General features: G+C 41.7%; 1 protein-coding gene across 1 annotated transcript in view; it reads left to right on the top strand.

The window, feature by feature from the left end:
* The window catches only part of ULK2 (unc-51 like autophagy activating kinase 2), a 41,892-nt gene extending 24,592 nt beyond the window's left edge, over positions 1-17,300 (top strand). Inside the window, exons 14-28 of the mRNA XM_035889611.1 lie at positions 71-131; positions 381-467; positions 3,570-3,707; positions 4,797-4,942; positions 5,179-5,259; positions 8,292-8,578; positions 8,702-8,895; positions 9,397-9,506; positions 10,338-10,490; positions 11,230-11,438; positions 12,734-12,912; positions 13,846-13,964; positions 14,318-14,475; positions 15,285-15,420; positions 15,526-17,300. Of these exons, the coding sequence (XP_035745504.1) occupies positions 71-131; positions 381-467; positions 3,570-3,707; positions 4,797-4,942; positions 5,179-5,259; positions 8,292-8,578; positions 8,702-8,895; positions 9,397-9,506; positions 10,338-10,490; positions 11,230-11,438; positions 12,734-12,912; positions 13,846-13,964; positions 14,318-14,475; positions 15,285-15,420; positions 15,526-15,593 (2,126 nt within the window). The 3' untranslated portion in view covers positions 15,594-17,300. The remainder of the gene's footprint in view (positions 1-70; positions 132-380; positions 468-3,569; positions 3,708-4,796; positions 4,943-5,178; positions 5,260-8,291; positions 8,579-8,701; positions 8,896-9,396; positions 9,507-10,337; positions 10,491-11,229; positions 11,439-12,733; positions 12,913-13,845; positions 13,965-14,317; positions 14,476-15,284; positions 15,421-15,525) is intronic.
* Positions 17,301-21,995: the final 4,695 nt, after the last annotated feature.

The following is a 21,995-nucleotide window of genomic DNA, read 5'->3' as shown; positions in this document are numbered from 1 at the left end:
AGATTTTTTTTTTTTTTTAAGATTCTGCTTCATGATGTGGGTTTTCAATGTGTTGTTCTGCTTCCTGTAGATGATATGCCATTGGGAGCAGCTGGCAGGCGGGCTTCAAGCGAGTTCTTGATGTGCGGAGGGTAGGTGTGCTGAGATTTATCCAAAAGAAGTCTCATGTTCTAAAATTGCTACTGCAGCTGTAGAAGGGGTTGCTGGGTTTTTGGCAGTGATGGGTTCACATAGCTGTGTGTGGACTTTCTTAAAGATTAATATGCCAAGTTAAACTTAATATGACTGTGTAAACAGCCTGAATTCAGAGTTTTGCTGCAAAGCAGATAGTTTCTCTGATGTGAAGACCTGTCTTTTGACAGTGGTTTTTGTTTTCACAGGCCATTAACTATTTCTGGAAGCTCAGGAACTGTACAGAAACCATCCTCAGCCTCTTCTCGAAGTACTGCTTCTGGTACAGCTAACAGGTGCATGATGTAGGCTTAGTATTTCCTCTCTTTTAAAAAGGTTCTCTGCTATTATATGTTTATTTGGGGTTTTTTGCAGTTTTTTAAATTTTGGATGGCTACTGGAAACTGAATTGAAATAGAAGATAGCCCTGGTTTTTCCAGGCTCACTTAATGCATTCTAAGGGCTGACAGTTGCATAGTTAACTTCTGGCTCTGATGCATCCCCAAAAGATTTCCCTAAAGAAATTCTTTTGCCTATTTAAATTTTGAACTGGTTGAAAGCAGAAACTTCAGAGACATAACTGACTTGCCCTTTTTGGTGTTAGGAAGCACAGCACAGTCTTCATTTAGTGAGTCAAGATGTTGAATGCAGTATACATTTTAAGAAGTAGCTGTGAGAGAAGAGGAACTTAAAAAGCCCACATTGCTGCAAATTTGTGTCTCATGGCTGGGTTGTCTTGTGTCTGGTGACTGGGTGTGGCTTCTGTGCAAGCAATTACTGTGAATTTTGTGTTTTGTGTCTCACAAGATACCAAAGAAGTCGCATGTAAGAGCTAAACATGTATTGCAGCTTTTCCAACAGCAGGACTGTTAGTAAGTCCTCTTTCTTCCACGTGGTTGTAGCCAAAGTTTCTGCTAGGTTGAAATACAACTGATACTCATCAGTGGTGCCTGAAATCTTTCCTGTGTTATATTGGAATATGTAAAGCTTAATTATGCTGTTTAACTATTCCTGTAATATCTAAACAGAAGGGTAAGATTTGTCATTTGACCAAGTCATGAATTCCATAATGTTTTCAGTACAAATAGAAAGAGGATGAGTGGCTAAATGGGGAATAAAGCTATTATGTTGGATGTATTTTTGGCTTACACTAGTACTACAGGGCTGCAAGTCAGCATTATTTGCTCAGAAATGCTTGTCACAAGGAAAGTTTGCTACTTTGTGCTGATCTTTGCGCAGTTTGTGAAATCTGCTGATGTGGGCTATCAATACAGCTTTAGTCTTACCTTTTATCTTTAGGGGCAGATAATGGGGATGGTTTGTCTGTAAAGATCCATTTGCTCTGGATTGGCCATGTACACCGTGTTATAAATACATTGTAACTTCCTATTTTAAATTGTGTCAGGTGACAGAGTTTTTAGAGTTACAGGTTTTATGAAAATATGCCAGTTATCTGTACATTACTAAGTTAAGAGCTAAACAGTCATGTGACTAGAAACAGGTGCCTACTGTTCACACTTTCAGCGTTTGTACTATAATAGCTTGATTTAATTATTGGTTGAGTAAATTTGGTAACTGACTGGCTGCTTGGGGCATGGCCTGAAGCAAGCAGAGTGTGTGTCTGATATTCTGCAAGATGCTGCTTTTGGGTTTTGTTTTTTTATTTCCTGAGAAATGTTCTTTCACAGTGTGTGATTTTTTTTTTTTTTTTTTTTTTTACAAAAGGTTATGCCCTACGAAACAGTGTTTTTTTTCTGATTAGCTGATCAAACTGAACAGATTGTACCCATAGTTATGCTGGTTTATGTCAAGTAGAAGAAGCTGTAACATTTCTCAGGCTCCAGCCAGAATGGGCAGAATAGGTAGAGGCAGTGATTAATTGCTGAATTTGTTTTCTGGATGTCACAGAAACAAGATCTGTATGCAACTCTGCACACATCTGTATTGCATTTTTTCTAACTAGTAACAAACCAGATCAGACTTGGGGTGCCTAACCAGAGCTTAGCCTTGGGCCTGAGCTGGGGAGTCCTGATGGAAAGCCAAAGTACTGTGCCATGCCCCTCCACCACACTAACACAATGTTGCTGCCTACAGTTAGCTCTCAGAGCATGCTTGGATCTACCTGCAGGACTGTGTGAGAGCAGGGGAAGGCATTTTCCATGTTGAGTACTTCAACAGTTGAAGCGCCTCCATGGCCTCCTCGGTGTCACTGCCACAGTTTAAAGAACATGTGCTTCCCCTCTCCCGGAGGTCGGGCCTAGGGAGCTTCCCTGTGCTACCTCAGTGTGTTGTGTTCTCTGCAGCAGGCTGCCCGCTGCCTTTGTGTGGTTTCCACTTGTGAGACCTCCTTGTGTGGAAGCTTTCAGGTCTTCCACCAGCTGTGTGCTCACAGCTGAGACTCATTGCTCATTAGTATCTAGAAACTGGGTGGCAATAAAAGGACAAACAACTTTTTTTTTGCTAAGGATGCTTTATGCATATTGGGAAGTAGTATTTCATTCTCAGAGGTAGCAAAGAGAATAAGACAAATACAGTCAGAACCCCAGACTTCTGTTCAGCTGTAGCCATGCAGAGAGTGCTGTAACTGCTTGTTTTCTGGAGTTTGTGGTAGAACTTTTTTCACATTTCCTCTAAGAATTTCCAATCCTTCTCTGAAGAGGTGGTCAATAAAGGACCAGAGACTAAACTGATTATCTTCCAAAAAGCCCATTTGTTTGAAATTCTTTCCATTGAATTCTGTCTTCCTTTAAAAGTGCTGGAAGCTGATTACATTGCAGTGGTTTGATTCCCTTATCACATAGAACGCTGAGGTAAGCCAGGTCACTGACACTTCAGTTGAACTTGGGTAATGCTAATCTGCAGTTTGAGCCTGTGGATTAATGTTCAGGTGTGTGGTTTTGGTCATTTTGTCAGGGGTTGGTTACGTAACATGTTTTCCTTTTGCAAGTTCACGGTGTCTCTTGGGATATCTCTGTGCTTTAGTGGCTTTTGTACACATTCCAGCCCTGCTGCTGAACTTCCTGTTCTTAGCGCAGTGGGTTTTCCTAGAACGCTATTTTGAAGTGTGGTAAACAGAGCGGGCTGATTGGCAGGAAGTCGGGAGGGATCTGTAGATTGCTGCGATGCGTGACGAAGTGCTTCAGCTAGTACTGCACTCTCAGCTCAATCCGATACTAACCAGTTTAGGAAAGGTAGTTAGTAACGAGCAGTTCCTGATCTTCCTCTGTGGAATGTTAGAGCTAGATAGGACAAGCAAAGATCATGCTGCATGCAGGGAGTGCAGAAGCAGCTTATTTGCCTGTTCCCTAGATTTTTCTTGAAATTTCAACAATGGTACAATTCAGAGAGAAACCTGTCTACCAATATTCATCTTCCGTCTCCATACCTTCCAACTTCAGGCATTGTCAGCCTTCAGTGTCCCCCCGCAGCGAAACAGCACCTATCCCAGTTCCCACGCAGCTACGGAATTACCAGCGCATAGAACAGAACCTCTCCTCTACTGCCAGCCCCGTGTCAAACCCCCACGGATCACCACGGTGAGTTTGGTTTTGTGGTTTGGTTGGTTGTTTTTTTTTAAACTCCATTTTATTGGTTCTAGTTTGTGTTTGTACCCTGACAGATGTCCATGCTTTCTTGCTGATGTAATTTTTTTCTGCTCAAAAACATACTAAAGAGACATTTTAATGATAACAAATAATAGTCCTTCACAATCTCAAGATTGTTGGATGGGCACTTGAAATTTTTCGCAACAACAGAATGAGCTTGTTCTTTCATTCAAATGCAACCCAAAAAGGTAAAAAGAGGAAGCCTTGATTTTTTTTATTTTTTTTTTTTTAATTCCTCTTTGTGTATTATATGGCATTACATCATAAACTAGGAAGTCAGTAATAAGTTATGTTTTGTTTTCACACATGCAGTGATGAGATGAATGCATTGTTCTGTAGCATATCAAGAAAAGAATTTTTGGCAGGCTAGTTAACCAGCTTGTCTTATTACAAAACTCTGGTGTGCCAGACTTATTCCCTGCCTTGTGGTCTACAGAATCAGGGTGGTGAAGGTCAAAGACTCAGAAACAGACTACTCAGAACTCTGGAGATCTTTACAGAAACAAAATCCATGGTTCCTTGCATTTTTTTCAGGATCTCTGATTTTATAATAGTTGCTACAGTTGGGGAAGTGCCTTTCCCTTAAATAATCTGTTTTCAGTTATCTGACCTGTATACCAGACCCAATATGAAAACTTTGTCATAATCTTTGTTGACATAAAAATGGGCATTTGCAGCAATACATTTCACTCGACTGTAAAACTCAAAATTTGGAGATCAAATTGTTTGAAGATTAGGAATCCACGTACTAAGGGACATCTGTTTTTATTTTCTGCAGTTAACAGACTATTATGGCACTGAAAGTTGAAAAATCAATGTGAACAAAGGGAATTAAATCTGCCTTGTTTTCAGTATGGGCACTTTAGCTTAAATTATTAGCTTAATAAGCATCAACATTGTAGCTTTCTCTTCAAATGTATTTTCTTTAACTGATCATTATACTCCTTAGGGGATTCCAAAGCTTATCTCAAGGAACCACGGTTACTATAGCGTGTGTAACTATTCTTTTCACCTTGTTAGAGCTGGAGTTGTGAGACGCTCAAATACTAGCCCAATGGGCTTCATGAAGATGGGCTCCTGTTCTCCTGTACCAGCCGACACTGCACAGGGTGTTGGGCGCAGGTTATCCACAGGATCTTCTAGACCATACTCTCCTTCACCACTGGGTAAGCCCATAAATTCTTAGCAGTTAAGGAAAGTTTATCTGGAACAGTAATGCAGAACACTAATTCTTGCTTGAAATTATCTTAAACCAAAATCTGCCCAACTAGGTCACATTTGCAGAAATAATTTCCGTTAAATGACTCACAGAAGTAAACTTAACTAGGTTTTGTTTTACTTTGCCTTCATTTTTAGGTGAAGCATAGAGTGTAAATTCACATTTTGATTTTTGTTTGCATAGTTGGAACCATACCTGAACAGCTTGGACACTGTTGTTGTGGACAACTTCAAGGACATGAATCAAGGAGTAGAAACTTCTCAGGTGAGTGACTTTGGACAATGCAATCACCACTATTTTGATAGAGCCGCTGTGGCATTTTGTGAAGGGGGAGGAGGGTCAACAGTACATTAGTATGGGTTAATAGGAGATGCTGGGTAAGTGGTGTGCTGAGTTTCTGTAGAAATTTAGCCCAGTTGTGGCTCTGTCAAGACACCGTTCCCCATAACTAATTCCCTACATGAAAGCGACTGAAGTTTCTTTTTCTCAAGATGAAAAAGCAACTCTGATGATGTCTGTCTTTAAACAGGGAAGGAACTGGATGGATTATAATGAATGGTAGTAACGTGCTTCTCAGAATCTGTTTTTGATAAGACCAGCTCTTGTCATGCCAGTCCTCAGAAAAGGGAAGAACTGCCAGCATACAGTGTGCAGCACGTTTTTGTCATTCCCTTAGGAAATAGACTGGGATCTGATGTTAGTGTTGCTAAGCATTCAGTAAGCTTTGCAAGCCATAAATTATCATGGCATGCCAGTAGGAGAAAAAAAACAAAAAAACCACCAAAAAACAAAACAACAACAACAAAAAAACCACCAAAAACCAAACCAACAAACCCAACAAAAAGTCGGGGAGAAATAGGACTCGAAATTATCATGGCATGCCAGTAGGAGAAAAAAAAACAAAAAAACCACCAAAAACCAAAACAACAACAACAAAAAAACCACGAAAAACCAAACCAACAAACCCAACAAAACGTCGGGGAGAAATAGGACTCTAAGATGTTCTGAGATTGTTAATGGTGGAATTGCAGTGTAATGCCAGAAGGATTGGGCATACGAATATGCAATTCAGCAACACGTTCTTTTGCCCTGTGCACATTTTGGGTGCCATTTCTTCTTTGTCTAAAATACTAGTTATAGTCTTTTATTTTGACTTTCTAAGAGGTGTGGTGTTGAAACTGCATTATGGGGTTTTCCCCTATTTAAACACTTTCCAAAATCATCTGGAGATGATAGAGCCTTCATTTCTTGCGGTAGCTATATTTCAAATATCTGGGAATGGTTTCATTCATATGAAATAAGTTCTACAACATGTCTCAAAAATTGCCTTCATAATTGCTAGGCCACTGGCAGTCTTAACAAAAGACAAGGAATGAGTGAATCTTCAGATTTGAAGTAGTCTCTCTAAAAAAACCCCAAAGAAACAAGGGTGCCTGTGAAGAGAATACAAAGTAGCATGTATGCTTTTCTTGTTGCATCTTTTCTTTGGATAGAATGTTGTAGGGCTGTTGGTTTAATGCCTTTTGCCAATGTTAAACTGACTTGTACTTGTAACATACCACAGCACTGGTTTTATGGCTGTAAGGGCTTTTAATGTTTTATATGTTTCCTGCATTCTTTTCCCACTTGACTTTATTTCTTCATTTCAGACGACTGCAGTGGTATTTCTATTTGTGAAATACCACAAATTGCAGCAAGCCTGTTTCTCAGTGTTTAAATGGGTATGGGAAGCTGTCTTTTGCTTCTGGGTGAAGTGAGGTCATCTGTACTGAGATTTTCTAAGGACTGAAGATGTCTGTCATAATACAGCTTCTGAACTAATTGAGCTGCTCTTGCTGCCAGTGGCAGCAGAGGACAAACTGCTAATTCAGAAGCCTTCCCTGTGGTGGCAATGACACTAGAACAGTAAGCAGTGAGATTTAAGACTGGTTTCTGAAACAACAGGTGAGGACTTTCAATGCTATGAGACAAACGAGCAGAGGGATTTCAAACAAGCAAATTCTTGGCTGGGAAGTTAATGAGAAATAGACTTGATCCTTCTACTGGAGCTGCAGGCAGAGAGGCTATTCTAAAACACACTGTTTAATGGACTGGAATGAAATGAAGATTAAGTAGCTCATATTCAAAATCTAACTAGAAGGTTGAAAGATGTGTCTTAACAGCTGGGCACTTTACTGAGCAAACTGAAAGAAGTTCGTGATGATTTTTTGAGCATACATTTATGAAACAGAGCCTATTTCAGAAGATTGTATTGGCCAGCTCTTAAAAATCTTATCTAGTCTATTTTCAGTTTTGCCTTTTGTTTTTTGTTTGTTTGTTTATTTGGGTTTTTTAAACATGAGTGAAATTGTCGCTTCGGTGTCAGCTCTTTGAGGTTACAAAGACAGGCATTTTATCTAGGAAGCTGTGGCCATAAAGCTGAACTCTTATGTACTGTTTGTAACTGCACAGTTCCTCATCATAAGATGTGAAAATATCACAAGGAAGAGACCATTTCATCAAATTTCAGGTTCCTTATTTTGAAAGAGGAAGGGCACCTTTGAGTAGGTGAGGTGTTCATCAGAGATATTTCCCCAAAGCTCTCCGTTTAAATGACTGCTTATAGCTCTTCCATTTCCATTTGCTTTAGGAGAAACTTTGCACTCGTACTTAAGTGTGGACTTCTTTGTACATAGTAAGCTTTTGCAAAAGATTCAGTCTGACGGACTAAAAAGTAAATGACTGCCCAAAGTAATGATCCCAAACTGTTTCATTGGAATAATTTGGTTCTTTTTAGTGCTTGGTTTTCTTGCAGGAACCATAAGATGAGCTGTCTTTTGTGTCTGCAAATGAAGTCATTACATACAAACCAAGTAATTAACATGCAATGTTGCATTCACGCACTTGTTTGCATGAATATAATTCCAGTACTTTGAGAACCCCTATTCAACCTAGAGTCTTGGCGACTGCACTTGAAATTTCAGTATTGGTTATGCCATTCCTGCTAAATCCAACCACTTTATTTGTCTTGATGCAGGTTGCCAGAGGTCCTGCAGCTGCCAGTACAGCTGTCACCCTGAAATCTTGCCTATTTGGCAGCTTGAACGTCTCATCAGTGTAATGTAGCCTTAGTCCAAATAGCTGACAGGCTAAATCCATTGTCCTTGCCATCTAGTGAGTTCATGATCAAACGTACCTCATATTTGCAGTCCCATCTCCTTTCAGTTTAATGTTGATCTCTGGCATTTTGGGCTTCATTGAGACATTTTCCAAGCACTGCAAGCGGAATTTTACTTCATTGTTTTTCATTCCCACAGGTTCTCCGATACCACCATCTCAGTCTCCACAGTCACTTTTGATGGGAGCAAGGTTGCAGAGCGCTCCTACTCTCACAGATATTTACCAAAACAAGCAGAAGCTCAGAAAGCAGCATTCAGACCCAGTGTGTCCATCCTATGCTGGGTATGGATACAGCCATTCTCCACAACCAAGTAGGCCAGGCAGCTTGGGAACATCACCTACTAAACATATGGGATCGTCACCTAGGAATTCAGACTGGCTGTTCAAAACTCCATTACCAACGATCATTGGCTCTCCTACTAAGGTTTGTTAAATTTGGCACTGTCAGTAAAATGTGAAGTGGTAACACACTGCCTGAAACCATTCCCAAGAATACTTTGGGGATCTAACCTTGGTTTTTGTGTGTTCTTGGTCTTGATTTTTAAAGGCAACAGCTCCTTTCAAAATACCTAAAACTCAAGCATCTTCAAACTTGCTGGCCCTGGCTAATCGCCAGGGCGCAGTAGATACCCTGTTGCAGCCTAAAGACATCACTGACCCAAGGGATTTCACGCACTTCCACTCGACCCAAGGAGGTGAAAAGCAGGCAGGAGAACAGCACAGTAAAACTACATTTGGCAGGTAAGCATTGTATTGATAGCCTGTAAAGTTGGGTGGGTAACTTAGCAGAAGAATGTACATTGCACACAGCAACTTGGAGGGGAAGAGCATGCAAAAAGTGAACCGTGAGGAGATGCTGAGGTTTGGTGTATACAACAGAGACATTTTGTACTGTGTATAAATATAGCCTGGACTTCCTGGAGCGCTTTGTGTTGCTCTCTAGTTCCCTTTTGTTTTGATTATCTGAATATGGAATTTCATTGCTTGTTCAGTTTTTGCTTGAAAATCTGTATGACAAAACTTGCAATATAAAATTTTAAGAGAAAAAGGTCTCTATTTTTATGGTTAGCTCTGTTTCAGTAAGTCTCTGATGAACAGCAAGATTTCGAGATTTTTCGTTATTTTTGCTGAAGAATTCTCTATAATAAATACGAAGAATCTGAAAGTCAGCCTTAGTTGCAAGTCAGATAGGAAGATCTTACTGAAGAACTTTGTTGTGAATTTATACGTTTTTCTGTCTAGATCTGTTAGTACTGGGAAGCTATCAGATCAACAGGTAAAGACTACTCTTGGTGGCCAGTTATATCAAGGCAGCACAGACAGCCTCAATACAGAGCGACCAATGGATACAGGTAAGGAATAGATTGATGCAGCCAAGCTGTCTTTATGTGCTAGGTTTTTTATGGAGTGCCAACTAGATACAGTTCTGCTTCCGACTTCGATAATTGGTTCTGACAATTTTTAGCCTCGGTACAGAAGGCTTCTTTTACTCTTTGAAGGGGATATGTTCCACTTCTTTGGCATAGCTTTAAAAATAACTGAGACAAGAAAATATCTATTTCTGTGTTAAACACGGAAATATCTCAACTGCCTATACTGGCTAGAGGGGTTTGGGGTTTTTTTTGTTTGGTTTTATTTTTAATACAACATTTGTGGCTGTTTCATTTCCTAAGTTCACCTTGTTTTCATATGAAAGCCAGTTTATGTAATTCTGGGTCATTCTTCTTCCCCTTCCTCCCCCAACTTGTCCCTTGCCACAGGTGGCCACCGGGAGTTCTTGACTTGTTTTTGAGCAGGTGTGGAATGAGTTCTGTAGACAGGGCTGGTCTTTAGCTTCAAGACCTGTCTTGGTCTGTCTCCTGTAGAATTTTTCTGTTGTATCTTTTGCTGCAGGACTGGTGGTGTCCTCGAGCTCCCAGAGAGAGCCTCTGTTGCTCTTTTCTAGGCAAGGGTAGAGCAGAGAGATTGCAAGTAAAAAGATACATGAAGACTGCATCTTGACTCTTTGTGTATCGCCAAAGCTGTCCACTCTGCTTGTTTTATTTGCTGTCAGAACTTCTAACTAGTCCAAGTCTTGGATCTACATCAAAGCCTGTTGTGTTGCAGTGCTCCAATTTGCTGCATATAATTACTTATTAGTATGATTATATGTAATAGGGACTTGCTGACATTTTCTCTTCCAGCTCCAGCAGGGGCCTGTGGAATTGCAATGGCACCTCCTTCCATGGGAAGCGGGGCAGGTTCTCGGGCTGTCATGTTTACTGTGGGGTCCCCTCCAAGCAGCGCCACCCCTCCTACCTGCACCCACATGGTCCTCAGAACAAGAACCACCTCAGGTAAGACTTTCCTGACAACTGTGGACTGTCCTCAAATGCAGTATTTAGGCTTGCCCACTTCTTGGGCCAGTAACCTGCTTACTGCCTTGTGCAGTAGGTCCTCTAGGCCATACAGGAAAAGTGCTCTGCAAAGTAGAGATTAGTATCAGGTGACTTCTGCCTTTTCTCTCCTAAAGAGAAGGCCAGAGGCATGGATTTACAATACAGCAGTGTGTAACCTCCTCTGTACCCAGCCTTACTCCACCATGGGGAATGTAATAGATCTCTATGACAAAGGTGGAGAGGAAAAGTTAGATTTCTGATTCCGCACTTTTGCCTGCTGCTGTACATTGTACCAGAAACAACACACAAGGTGTGTGAACTGACTGCATTTGGGCATGTGTCGGCTGTGCTGCCAAATACCAAAGATCTCAAGGTAAAGGCCTTCATCTGCTCAGGATGAGCAGGAGTCTGCAGCGGTGTGCTTTTGTGAACTATAGCACAACCGTTGGTCTGTACTGTTGGACACTCTGCCTTGGAATCCTTGTCAGCCGTTTCCCAGAATCTGTTACAAATTGTCACTGTTCATTACGGTGTAGCCTTTGCATTCTCTACAGAGCGATGCAAGGAACAAAGAGGAGAGCCTCCCAAGAGTGAATCTGTGATGACTACTGATTTGTCATTTGCTATCATCTGCAGCCCCAGCGCTGCGAGATGGAACAACCTATTAGACTGAATATGTGTGTTATTTTTCTTGTAGTTGGATCAAACAGTTCTGGAGGGTCTCTCTGCTCTACTAGTGGCCGTGTATATATGGGCTCTCCTCCTGGTATTTATATGGGTTCTTCTCCTCCGGGAGCCGAGGCAGCTCCGAGTCTGAAGTACATGCCTTATGGTACTTCGCCTCCCAGCTTAGAGGGCTTTATCACTTTTGAAGCTCCCGAATTGCCTGAGGAAACTTTAATGGAGGTATAGAAAAAATAATTTAATGTTTTATAATGTATAATGCTGCTAAAACAGAGACATGGTGAAACAGGACTGCTCAGTGCACTTCATAGTTTCCTCTTCCCTATCTCACATACTCCTTTATAAGATCTTGAAAACACTCCTGTATCAGTTGTGGCCAATTTCTCTTTGGCAGTTACTCCTGGCATTTCATGTATTTGAATAGGTAACCAAAGGAACATGACTGCTTTTGTTCACCAGAGCCTTCCAAAGAGGCCTCCGTTTTAATGCCAAGTCTCTGGATGTGGGTGCTGACAGTCCCTCTGGGCATTGCTTTTAACTGCTTCTTCACAGTCAGTGGATGACATTAAATCCTACTTGTGGGAAGTGTGTCCTATATTTTTTTAAAATATGTGGAGGAGTGACACTTTAAAAACACAAATTGGGGTGGTCTTTCACCAGTATGCTATCCTTGGACTGTAAATTTCTCAAGGCAGATTGCTGTTCTGTTTTCTCATTCACATCTTGCTGGAAGGTGTTTCAATCCCTATTGAATCTGTATGTTATAACATGAATGTTTGACAGTACACTGTGTTCTTCCCACAGATAGAGTTTAAAATGTGTTTAGACCTGCATTACTAATGAAAAGATTATAAATACTGCTAAGATATGTTTGATGCGTTTTGAAGGCTAATTTTTGTATTTAGCAGAGACTATGCACGTAGTGTCTCTTTTAGTTGCCAAGCAGCAGTGAGTTGTTAGCTCCAATAGAAATGTAAACTAAATTGTAAACTTTGCCAACAGCCACCTTCTAACAATATAATTCTAGATCTAAGTGTAAACTAGAGCGAAGCAGATAAGTATGAAGCTTTAGATCAGTTCTTTTGTAGGTATCAAGTCTGTCATATAATAAAAGCCAAATGTTCCTCCTGGCTTCTCATACAAGTGCCGAGCATACTTTTGGGTTGCTGATAATATAATAACAAGCAATATGTCCCACTCGTGATTCCTTTAGTTGCTCAGGTTTCAACAAATATAGAACTCCATGTCCCAATTCCTTTGGCTTTGTTGAAAGACTCTTAAGCATAAGCTACAGTATCCTGAAATCATTAACAAAGAGAGAACAAGTTAATATCTGTTGATCTGTTTGGACCTGTTTGGTTCTGTAGTCCCTAGTGCTGGCTCTAGTACTATGTGATTTCTGCATAGATAGAATTGACATACCAAGAAATCCTCAAATTATTAACAAGGGGTTTAAGTGTACTTGTTTGCCTTACGGCTTATAATGGTTAAATTGTTGTCATCTTTCCCTCTGACAGAGAGAACATACAGATACACTGCGTCATCTAAACATGATGCTGACATTTACAGAGTGCGTTCTGGATCTGACAGCAGTACGAGGAGGAAACCCAGACCTGTGTACTTCTGCAGTATCGCTGTACCAAATCCAAGAGAGCATAGTTGTTGATCAGATCAGCCAGCTAAGCAAAGAATGGGGGTAAGTATGCGGTCAAATGCTATCAAGAGAATTAGTGAATATTGAATACATGAAAAATGTATTCAAACTGTTCCCTTTTTGTTGGGAGTGATTGTTTTACTGTATAGAATCTTTTATAGGAGTACGTTTTTAAACAACTGAGGACAGATCAGAAGGAGCAAAGGACAGAAACGCATTTGCTAGCAGACAAATAGGATAGTGTTTACTGGCCTGCCACATGAGTGGGGGAAGGTGGTGAGGAGTTCAGGCTTGAGGTGCACTATAGCATTTCTAAGCCTGGAAATCTGTGTAGCAGATCCGAGCCCTCTTCTGTTCCTGTTGGCCAGGCTGAAGCAGTAGCACTGAGGTGAAGGTTGGGAAGTGGGGAAGGAGTGTGCGAATTTGACTTTGTTTTCAGTGGAAACAATCAGCCCCAATACAAAATCAGTAGCAAGGAGAAGTAAGAGAAATTTGGAGTGGTGGGAAAGGGCAGTTCCATTTCCTGCCTTCTTTCTGAAAACAACAACAACAAAAAAAAAAACCCCAACCCGCCCAAAAAGCGTTTGCTTTTCACAACTGAGAATTCCAGGGGCATAGGAAATGACGCTGTGAGAAAAGTACACCCAGGCGCTTGTGGCAAGACATTGACCTCAAGCAGTCACAATATAGTGTTCCACAAATAAGTGTTCCTTATTTTAAAATGTCTACATTAAGCAGTTTGTATTTGCTGCTGCATTTCCTAGATGAACAGATGTATTCTCAACCCGTGACAGGGTGTTTGTGAAGGGAAGGGAGGGGTGGAGTTGCATTTTAAACATCTGTCTTCCTTTGTTGCTGCTGCTGGGTCCTGTGTAGGGTTGTGATTAAAAAGTGGTGTCTGCCTGTGGGTTGAATGTGTTCAATAAAGGTGTTTTGATACATAATTACTTTTTTTCCCTCTCCCCCCTTCCCTAGACAAGTAGAGCAGCTGGTGTTGTATATGAAAGCTGCCCAGTTGCTAGCATCTTCTCTGCATCTTGCCAAAGCACAGGTCAAATCGGGGAAACTGAACCCATCCACTGCTGTTAAGCAAGGTAGATGCAACATAATCTAATTTGCTTTGCTTGTGAATTTGCTTTGCTGATACATCACTCACAAAGCCTAAGTTGCAATATTTGTTTGTTGTCTTCTATACAAGAGAATTGTAGATATGTGCAATTGCACAATTCTGATAGTAAACAAAGATACAGCTAGAAATGGGTGGTTATTAACATGAAATGGAAATTATTTGATATGCACTTAGTTCGTAGAAGTGGCAGAGTAAATAAACATTAAAAGCACAAGTTTAAACACATTAACTTTGCTAGTGCTGGGAAAAGCTGAACTTAGGCTATGCTGTTGTTTGTGTGTTTGCTTGGTTTAATTTGTTTTTACCTTTTTCTTCCAGTTGTGAAAAGCCTCAATGAGAGATACAAATTCTGTATCGGCATGTGCAAGAAACTGACGGAAAAGTTGAATCGTTTCTTTTCAGACAAGCAAAGGTTCATTGATGAAATCAACAGTGTAACTGCAGAGAAACTCATCTACAGCTGTGCTGTAGAAATGGTAAGTCATTCTTTTTACTTAAATGATAGAACATTGAGATGAATTGCTTCCTTCTGTCACATACCTCTTCTACATAACAGAAAATAGAATGTATGTTTCCAGAATTCTGTTTGTGGTAATTTTTGTTAGTCTTTCACTCTCTTTCCTGCCCTGCCTTAACTGTGGCTAAAGTTCCTGGCAGATACTGTTCCTCAGGGACATTTCCCCCACATCAGCACATTTGGTACATAAACACTAGGAAATGAACTCCTAAGCCACACGGCCCTGTGTGCTGAAGTCTTATTCAGTAAGGCTTGGTAAGGCATAGAAGGCACAGAAATAGCTTCGTCAATTGGAACAACACCAGCCTGTCCGTACAAAGCAAAAATGGTAGCAAACATGTGGAAGCTTTTTCACATAATTGAGAAACGTTCTATTCGCCATGGAGCAGATGCAGTAACCATACAGGAATCTTAAAGACTTCCGCCTCCTCAAAAAAGCTGTTTTAACATAAGTGTCACACAAAAGATACTGGTAAATACTGTGCTTAACCCCGATAATGATGTAGTCATGCACAATTAATTTCTCGTCTTTACAAGAGAATGTAGGTATAAGAACAAGCATATTTATTCATATGTTGTTGTAACACATGTAAACACAAAAGATCAAAAAGTGCTTTTATAGCACAGGTGCTATATTCTCTCACACTTCATTTTGTTGTCTTACAGTTATAAAAACAGATCGGCTAAATTAAAGCTCAAAAATGACGCTTTTATATGCTTCATTTTGAATTTTTCAGTTATGTAACTGAATCTCCTGAATGATTCCAGGTTCAGTCAGCAGCTCTGGATGAGATGTTCCAGCAAACTGAAGATATTACATATCGATACCACAAAGCAGCCTTGCTGCTGGAAGGACTGACTAAAATACTGCAAGACCCTGCAGATATAGAAAATGTACACAAGTGTAAGTTTATGTTGAATAATGAAAATATTGAAAATGACATGGAATTAATGCATTGTAAAATAACACTGAAGTCATCACCTATTTATTACCTCTCTCTGTTTGCAGATAAATCTAGCATTGAGCGAAGGCTTTCTGCACTTTGCTATAGCACAGTGGCTGTATATGAGCAGTAGGAATATCCCGAGGACCAGATGGTGTGAACATAAGGGACCACATCAGTGATACTGCACTTTTTTCACTACAGCTTAATTGTTGTCCTTGTTCTGCCCCACGTGGAAGATGATTCTTACATTTCTGTGGTGACTACCAAAGAAACAGCAGCATATTCAAAGAGGAGAAATTCCAAAAGTACACTTGCCTTACTGATCCAGCAGCTCCTTTTTCTTCCTAGCAACAGAATTTAAAAGAATCTCTCTTCACATTTCAAACTGATCCTTGTACGTGTGCTTTGAACTTGAACGATCAGGGTTTGGTTTTTTTTTTTTTTTTCCTCATGGGGTTTGTAGAGAACGGATCCTTCTGCATCAGGTACAAAAAGACATTTCCCTCAGAAGATTCCCTCAAAAGTTTGTGAAAAATATTTTTAAGTTGTCAGTAAAATGTGGCAGAGTGAATTTGGGAAACCCTAACCATGTGCAAGTGCTGTTTGAAGCTTTCGGGGCTAAGCTGGCTTGAATCGGAGCTCACATTGTAAACACAGCTCAGCTTGTTGTATGAAGGGATGGCGAGAAAGTGCTCTTTTACACAGGGGGGAAAAGATGGTCATGGAAGAAATTGCACTCCGTCTGTGCAAAATCCCCAGTGGGTTTTCAGCTGGTGTGGATACAATTTGATGATCTTCTTCCAAAATATTTTCTTTTGCACTAATTTACTAAAGCAACTGTATATTCATTTTTGAAGAACTATATAAAAAAAATTAGAGAAAGAAGGCACAATGGACTTGGCTGAATTTCATTTCAGTGTACATAAAATTCTTTTCAGAATTTCAAATGTAGCTTCTAGAAGACTTTCAAACAAACTGTAAAAACTTGTATTCATGTGAACCTTTCCATTTTATACCTATTTGTCTAATACTTGAGTAACTACTGCTCTGGACTTTCTCAGTAATAGCAATGTTGAGTTGCTGGTTGTTTGCTTTTTATATAGATTTGGTTGCATCTTTTGTTGTGCATGCGATATGTGCATTAATGCCTGCAGTCTCTAGGGGTGTAATGACAGTTCTCTGTAGTTTGTTTCTTGGGCAGTATTACAATAAATACTGTAAACTGAAAGGTTCTGCAAGGAACCATGCAAAAACAGCAAATAATGTTTGAGATGCTGATAAATTGGTGTAGAATATCTACATACAGTGTGTGAAAAATCAGGATTATTTTGTGTGCATTTTGGGGGAGAGGTGGGAAGCTTCATTTAGCCTTATAGGCATTATCATTTCAAGCATCCCATGAGATCATCAGGACAGCAATTTGAAAAGTATTTAGGCAGATCAGCTTCTCTGGAAATGGTTCCTATACTTTATTTTTGGGACTCTTTTTTTTTTTTTTTTTTTTTTTTGGTTGCTCAACTGCTTGAATACTTGAATAAACCATTCTCCAGGACAAAATCATTTTAATCCTCTTAAACACAGTGGTCTGAACTATTTGACAAAGTTGTACAGGGCTTACACATCAAAATATTGTTTCAGTGTTCGGATAACCATGTGTTTCCTTTACTTTGACAGAGTAATGTACTTTTTACCTTATTTATCTGTATGAAATTCCAACAGTTAATTTGAAAGTGTTTGTTTATATGATGTTTGTATTTTTAGGTCTTTAATACGGTGTTTCTACCTCTCCTTTGTAATTGCATGCATTATTCTTGAAACTAGGTAATAACTCACTGAACTGTTGCGTAATAGCCTTTTTATTATGGCCTGTATAAATGTATATTAAGGTAAAATAAATACTGACACTAGAAGTGTTTCTATGGTAAAACCGAGTTTCTGCGTGTCTCTAACTAAAGGCCAGCGGTGCTAACTTCAAAAAAAACAATCTGTGCTTGGTTAAACCAGATGCTGGATGTTCTCTGCTTGGGTCAAGAGATGCTCACCTCAGCAGTTGGACATGCCCACCCGGGCAGGATGGGGCAACTTGCTTGAGTTCATTATCTCTGGATAGCTCTGGCACGAAGTGTCCCTGAGTTTGTTTATACTTGCTTTGGGAAAACAATTTACCCTGCTTTTTTTTTTTTTTTTTTTTTTTTTTTTTTTTTTTAAACTTGGACTTGAAAACAAATACGGTAAGCAGGTTCCTGGATAACAGCTGTATGTTCTTTCAACAAGGTGCCTCTAGCAAAAAGGAGCTGTCTGCGCTGCCAGAACAGCATATGCAGAGCTAATTGACAAAAACTGGCAGTAAGTTACAATTTCTATCCAAACTTCACGAAAAACAGGCTTTGTCCACCTTGTAGCTAATATCCTCTCCCCAGCTGAGGTGTGCTGTGGTAGCTGGTATGAGGCCCTTGTATTTCTTAGTTGTACTATCAAATTTTTCCTGAGGTACTATTTTAAAAAAAACCTTACACTTGTGACTGGCATGTAAGGATAAAAGAGGATGAGGGAGGGAATGCTAATGATTTGTCTGAACATGAATCTAGGAACAAAGCAAAAGCCTTAATGCACAAGTCTAGGAGATAGGCTGCCTCTCCCAGGAACTCACTGGGTTTTGTTGGTTTTCTTTTTTTTCCCCTCAGGATTCAAGCTCCTTCTCCTTCCACTCTTGCCAGCAAGACTACAGCTGCACAAACAGGAGGGGAAGAAAAGGGCTATTCTTGTTTGCTGCTCTCAGGAGGAGGAGACCAATGTTCATGGCCTGTCTTTCTGCATAAACTCATTCTGCAAAGATCCTGAAGCTGTCCTCTGTCTTCAGCTCTCCACACTGAACAGCAGGTGCTTGTTTCAACCAAATACTTTTTTTTTTCCAGCCTTTTGAAAGATAGAACTTGAAAGGAGAGATTTGATGTGCTGCTTTTCTAGTTCAGCTCTCTAGCATCAACTCGAGCACCGTGTTCCATACTTGTTCCACTCTCTCCATAGTGTGTAAGTTGACTGAGGAATCTAAAACGCATTTTGATTCTGACACTTGCTGCTTTTTATAAGCAAGAAGTGGAATGCTCAGCCCTTCCTCTGATGCGGGGAATGAAATCTAGTGACTTTAACTTGCAGCTAAGATACTACGAATTATTCTGAGAGGCATTTTTCAGTCAAGAGGTGCAGGTTATTCCTTGCTAGGTTCGTTCTGTATAGTTCTTGCTGCTTCCTCACACAGCCACAATGTCAAGGTATTACCATCGTCACCTCCGGGTTCAGAGGCAGTCACTGTTGGGACCCACTGGTGTCACAGCACTGTGCAGTGCTTGCTTTTTCGTCTAGAGCAAGTAAAACTGGATGCTGCTGCTTGCAAAGCTTGTTCAGGCTTTGAAATTCAGATAGGCTGGCTTGTGACCTGGCTTGTGACCCGCCTCCTTTTTGACTCATGCTTCCTCTCCTATTTTTTATGTGGTGTGGGTTGCTTTTTTATTTAGACCTTTTGACCTCTCTGTCTGCTCAGATCTCTGCTTGCCGCTATTTTTTGACTGTCCAGGGTGCCTTTTAAGCAAATCTCCTTTTATCCTGAACTTCCCTGTCCAACCTGAGCCATAGCCCTGTCTGTGGCTTTCAGTAAGTGCCCACATAGCTCCTCCTTTCTGTAGATCAGTGCAGTATAGCTCAGTAACACCTCTCTTGAGGTCTTTAAGTCAGCTGGAGCCCAGTCTAAGTAAGTCTTGGCATTGCTTCTTCAGACAAACACCTTTTCAATAGGCTTTTGTATGTGGCAGGCTCCCCCCTCCTCTTGGGCTGAAAGCAAACTGAATGCCAGTGGTGCTGTTGAGCCTTGTTGCAGTCTTTGTGCCAATCATTTTCATTGTTTCTTTGTGTTGCTTTCACATTTTCCATGGCCCCAGCTATGTCTACAATGCAGCCCACAGACCATGGCTCTGTACTACGCAGTATCTTGTTCTCGCAAATGTGAGATCAGCCGCAGCTTTCAAAACAAGTGATGCCATAAATGAGCTGAGCTGCATTTGTTCGTGTAGGTTCCTTAAAACCTCTCCTTATTGTTAATCTTCTGTACCCACTTTCATGATTGAGTGCTGTTTGGGCTTCTATGTCTGCCCATCTTGTTGTGATGGACTGTGTGACTTTTAGAAAACACTTGGAGCTCTAGACTAGGTAAACATTTAAGCAGAAATTGAGGATTGTCAGCCTAGCTAAAAACTTGAAGTTCTGTGACTGTGGTGTGTGAGCTAAAAAAAACCATTGATTGATTAGTGGTGTTATTTGATGGACTCCTGAAACCAAATACTGCACAGCTTATCTTCTAAACCAAAGTCCTCCTTCCCCAGGCTCTGCTGGATGCTCTTGGGAGCAGGGCAAGGAACAAGCACACGGGCATGCTCCCCAGGCAGGGGAGCCTGGAGCCTGTCCCGTCCCAGTGCCTTGCTATAACTGACTCCAAGAGGGGAGCGAGAGCAAGGGGCTGCGAGGAATGGAGGGGAGTCTCAAGCTCAGCTTCTTGTCTCCTGCTGCTGTAAGTATAGCCCTGGGGATTAAAGCACCCCTAGCACTGCTTACCTCCTGATTCCTCTGGAGTTCAGTTACTTTCCCATAAATAGTTCCCTTCTTTATTGTTTCTTAGTGACTGAATAAAAATAGAAAATACTGTCAGCTCCTAGGCGTGGGGAGCACGCTGCAGACCACGCGTTTCATCGGGTGCTGTCTGGGGTATTCTTCCATCTTACTCAAGATCCCACACTTCCCTGAAATCCACGTGTCTCGCCCTGCTGCTCCAAGGAGACTCAACTGATATTTTGCAACGCTTAAAATGCCCTCAGCCTTGTTTCCTGTCCATAATTGGCTAAAAGATGTCCCTGACAAGGACCGAAAGGGACTGTCTCCCAGGGTACAGCCAGGCTGCTGCTGTCTCATTTCTACAAATACCAAGAAGCCTTAAGACCAGGTTTTCTGTGAAAGTGTGGCACAGTACCAGCCTGCTGGCCACTGGGATGAACTGGGAGCTGGGACATTTGCCTCCTGTGTGTGATGGCCGAGCACAAGAAGCATGAAAACCCTTGGGCTGTAGAGTGTGGATTTTACAGGCTCTGGAGAATGGCTGCTCTGGAAAACGTAGGTGAAAACCCATCTCCCTGCTCCTGCAGACATCCATTGGTGGGTGCGCTGCCTGCAGAGGATGCATTGCAGCACTGTTTCCCTGGGCACGATGTAATACTGCGCACTGAGAGCTCAAAGACTTTTATTCTGATTGCAGTAGAATTAGCTCCTTATCTAATTTTCCTTGGACCTCCAGACAGCTTGGTGCCTGAACAGAGCTCCGGCCTGCCCTGCCTGCAAGGATGCTAACAGGATCAAGGAGAGCGTGTTTGCATCAGGTAACGCTCCTGCGAGGAAAGTTCCCACTTTTCCTACCCACGTTGTCTTTAATGCAAACCCAGCTCCTTTCCATACACCACAGTGCAAGGGCCCAGCCTGTTTTTCTTCCACGTGTTGCCTCCTGCATGCAGGAATTGGCAGTTGCTCTTGTCATTCTGTTCCACGGCAAGCTGTTTACTGCCAAGATTTGTGCAATAGCTTGTGAAATGCTCACATGCTGGCTGAGCCGCAGCCCGCGAGTTGTTAGCGAAGTCAACTGACTTCACAAAAGCCAAGCTTTGTGTTTGGGGGGGGGGAGTCGTGGCTCAGGCACAGCCTGCTGAGCTAAAGGGCATCCCCCGGCCTTGGAGAGTCACACTCATCTGGGAAAATGTCATGGAATTCTGGGGGGAGCGTGTGCTCCACACTAACCCCATCTCCTGGGCACAAGCACCCCGCTGCCGGCTCTGCACATCGCGGAGGAGTGCGGTGGGCAGGGATTGAGTTGGGCACCGTTTCAGCTGAGGAGCATTACCAATAACTGGCCTGTGTTAGAGTGTGTCAGAAATGGTAGCGCATAACAACCCGGGAGTAATTTTCAAGTAATCCCCTTGTGTTTCTTAGAACAAGTTGTGGCAGGACTATTTTTAACTGGCATGAGCCCAGCCTTGTCTCAACTCCTTTCCCTGCTTTTTTTGGCTCGTTTCCCATGCGAGTGTTGTATCAAGGTTAATTCGACTGTCCTGGCCCGGGGATTCCTGTTGATTGCTTTGCCTCCTACACAACACCACCTGTGTTTTTTAGCGCTTGCTGGCCAGTTTTCCTTGACCGCCTTTGTCAGGAGGTTGCTGGAAGAGCACCATGATCCCTTCACCGGCGCCTGAGCTCAGAAACGTCACCCAACGGTGAGTTCATGCAACGTCAGGGGAAAGCCAAGGGGCAAAGCTGCCCGGTGGCATTTGCCCTCCTTAGATAAGGAACCCTGGGGGGGGGACTTTGCCCCTCGCCCCCGCGTTCTCACGCAATGCGCTTCCCTGCCCCACGTCTGCCAGCGTTTCACAACCTGCTGGGCCCGGTCCCCCCCCCGGCGCGGCGGAGCTGCCGGGGGAGCCACCAGGGGACTGGCACCCAT

The sequence above is a fragment of the Egretta garzetta genome, unplaced genomic scaffold (assembly GCF_000687185.1).
Source record: "Egretta garzetta isolate BGI_Z169 unplaced genomic scaffold, ASM68718v1 scaffold112, whole genome shotgun sequence".
Lineage (NCBI taxonomy): Eukaryota > Metazoa > Chordata > Aves > Pelecaniformes > Ardeidae > Egretta > Egretta garzetta.
The sequence above is the reverse complement of the archived record's forward strand: the minus strand, read 5'-3'. Positions and strand labels throughout refer to the sequence as shown.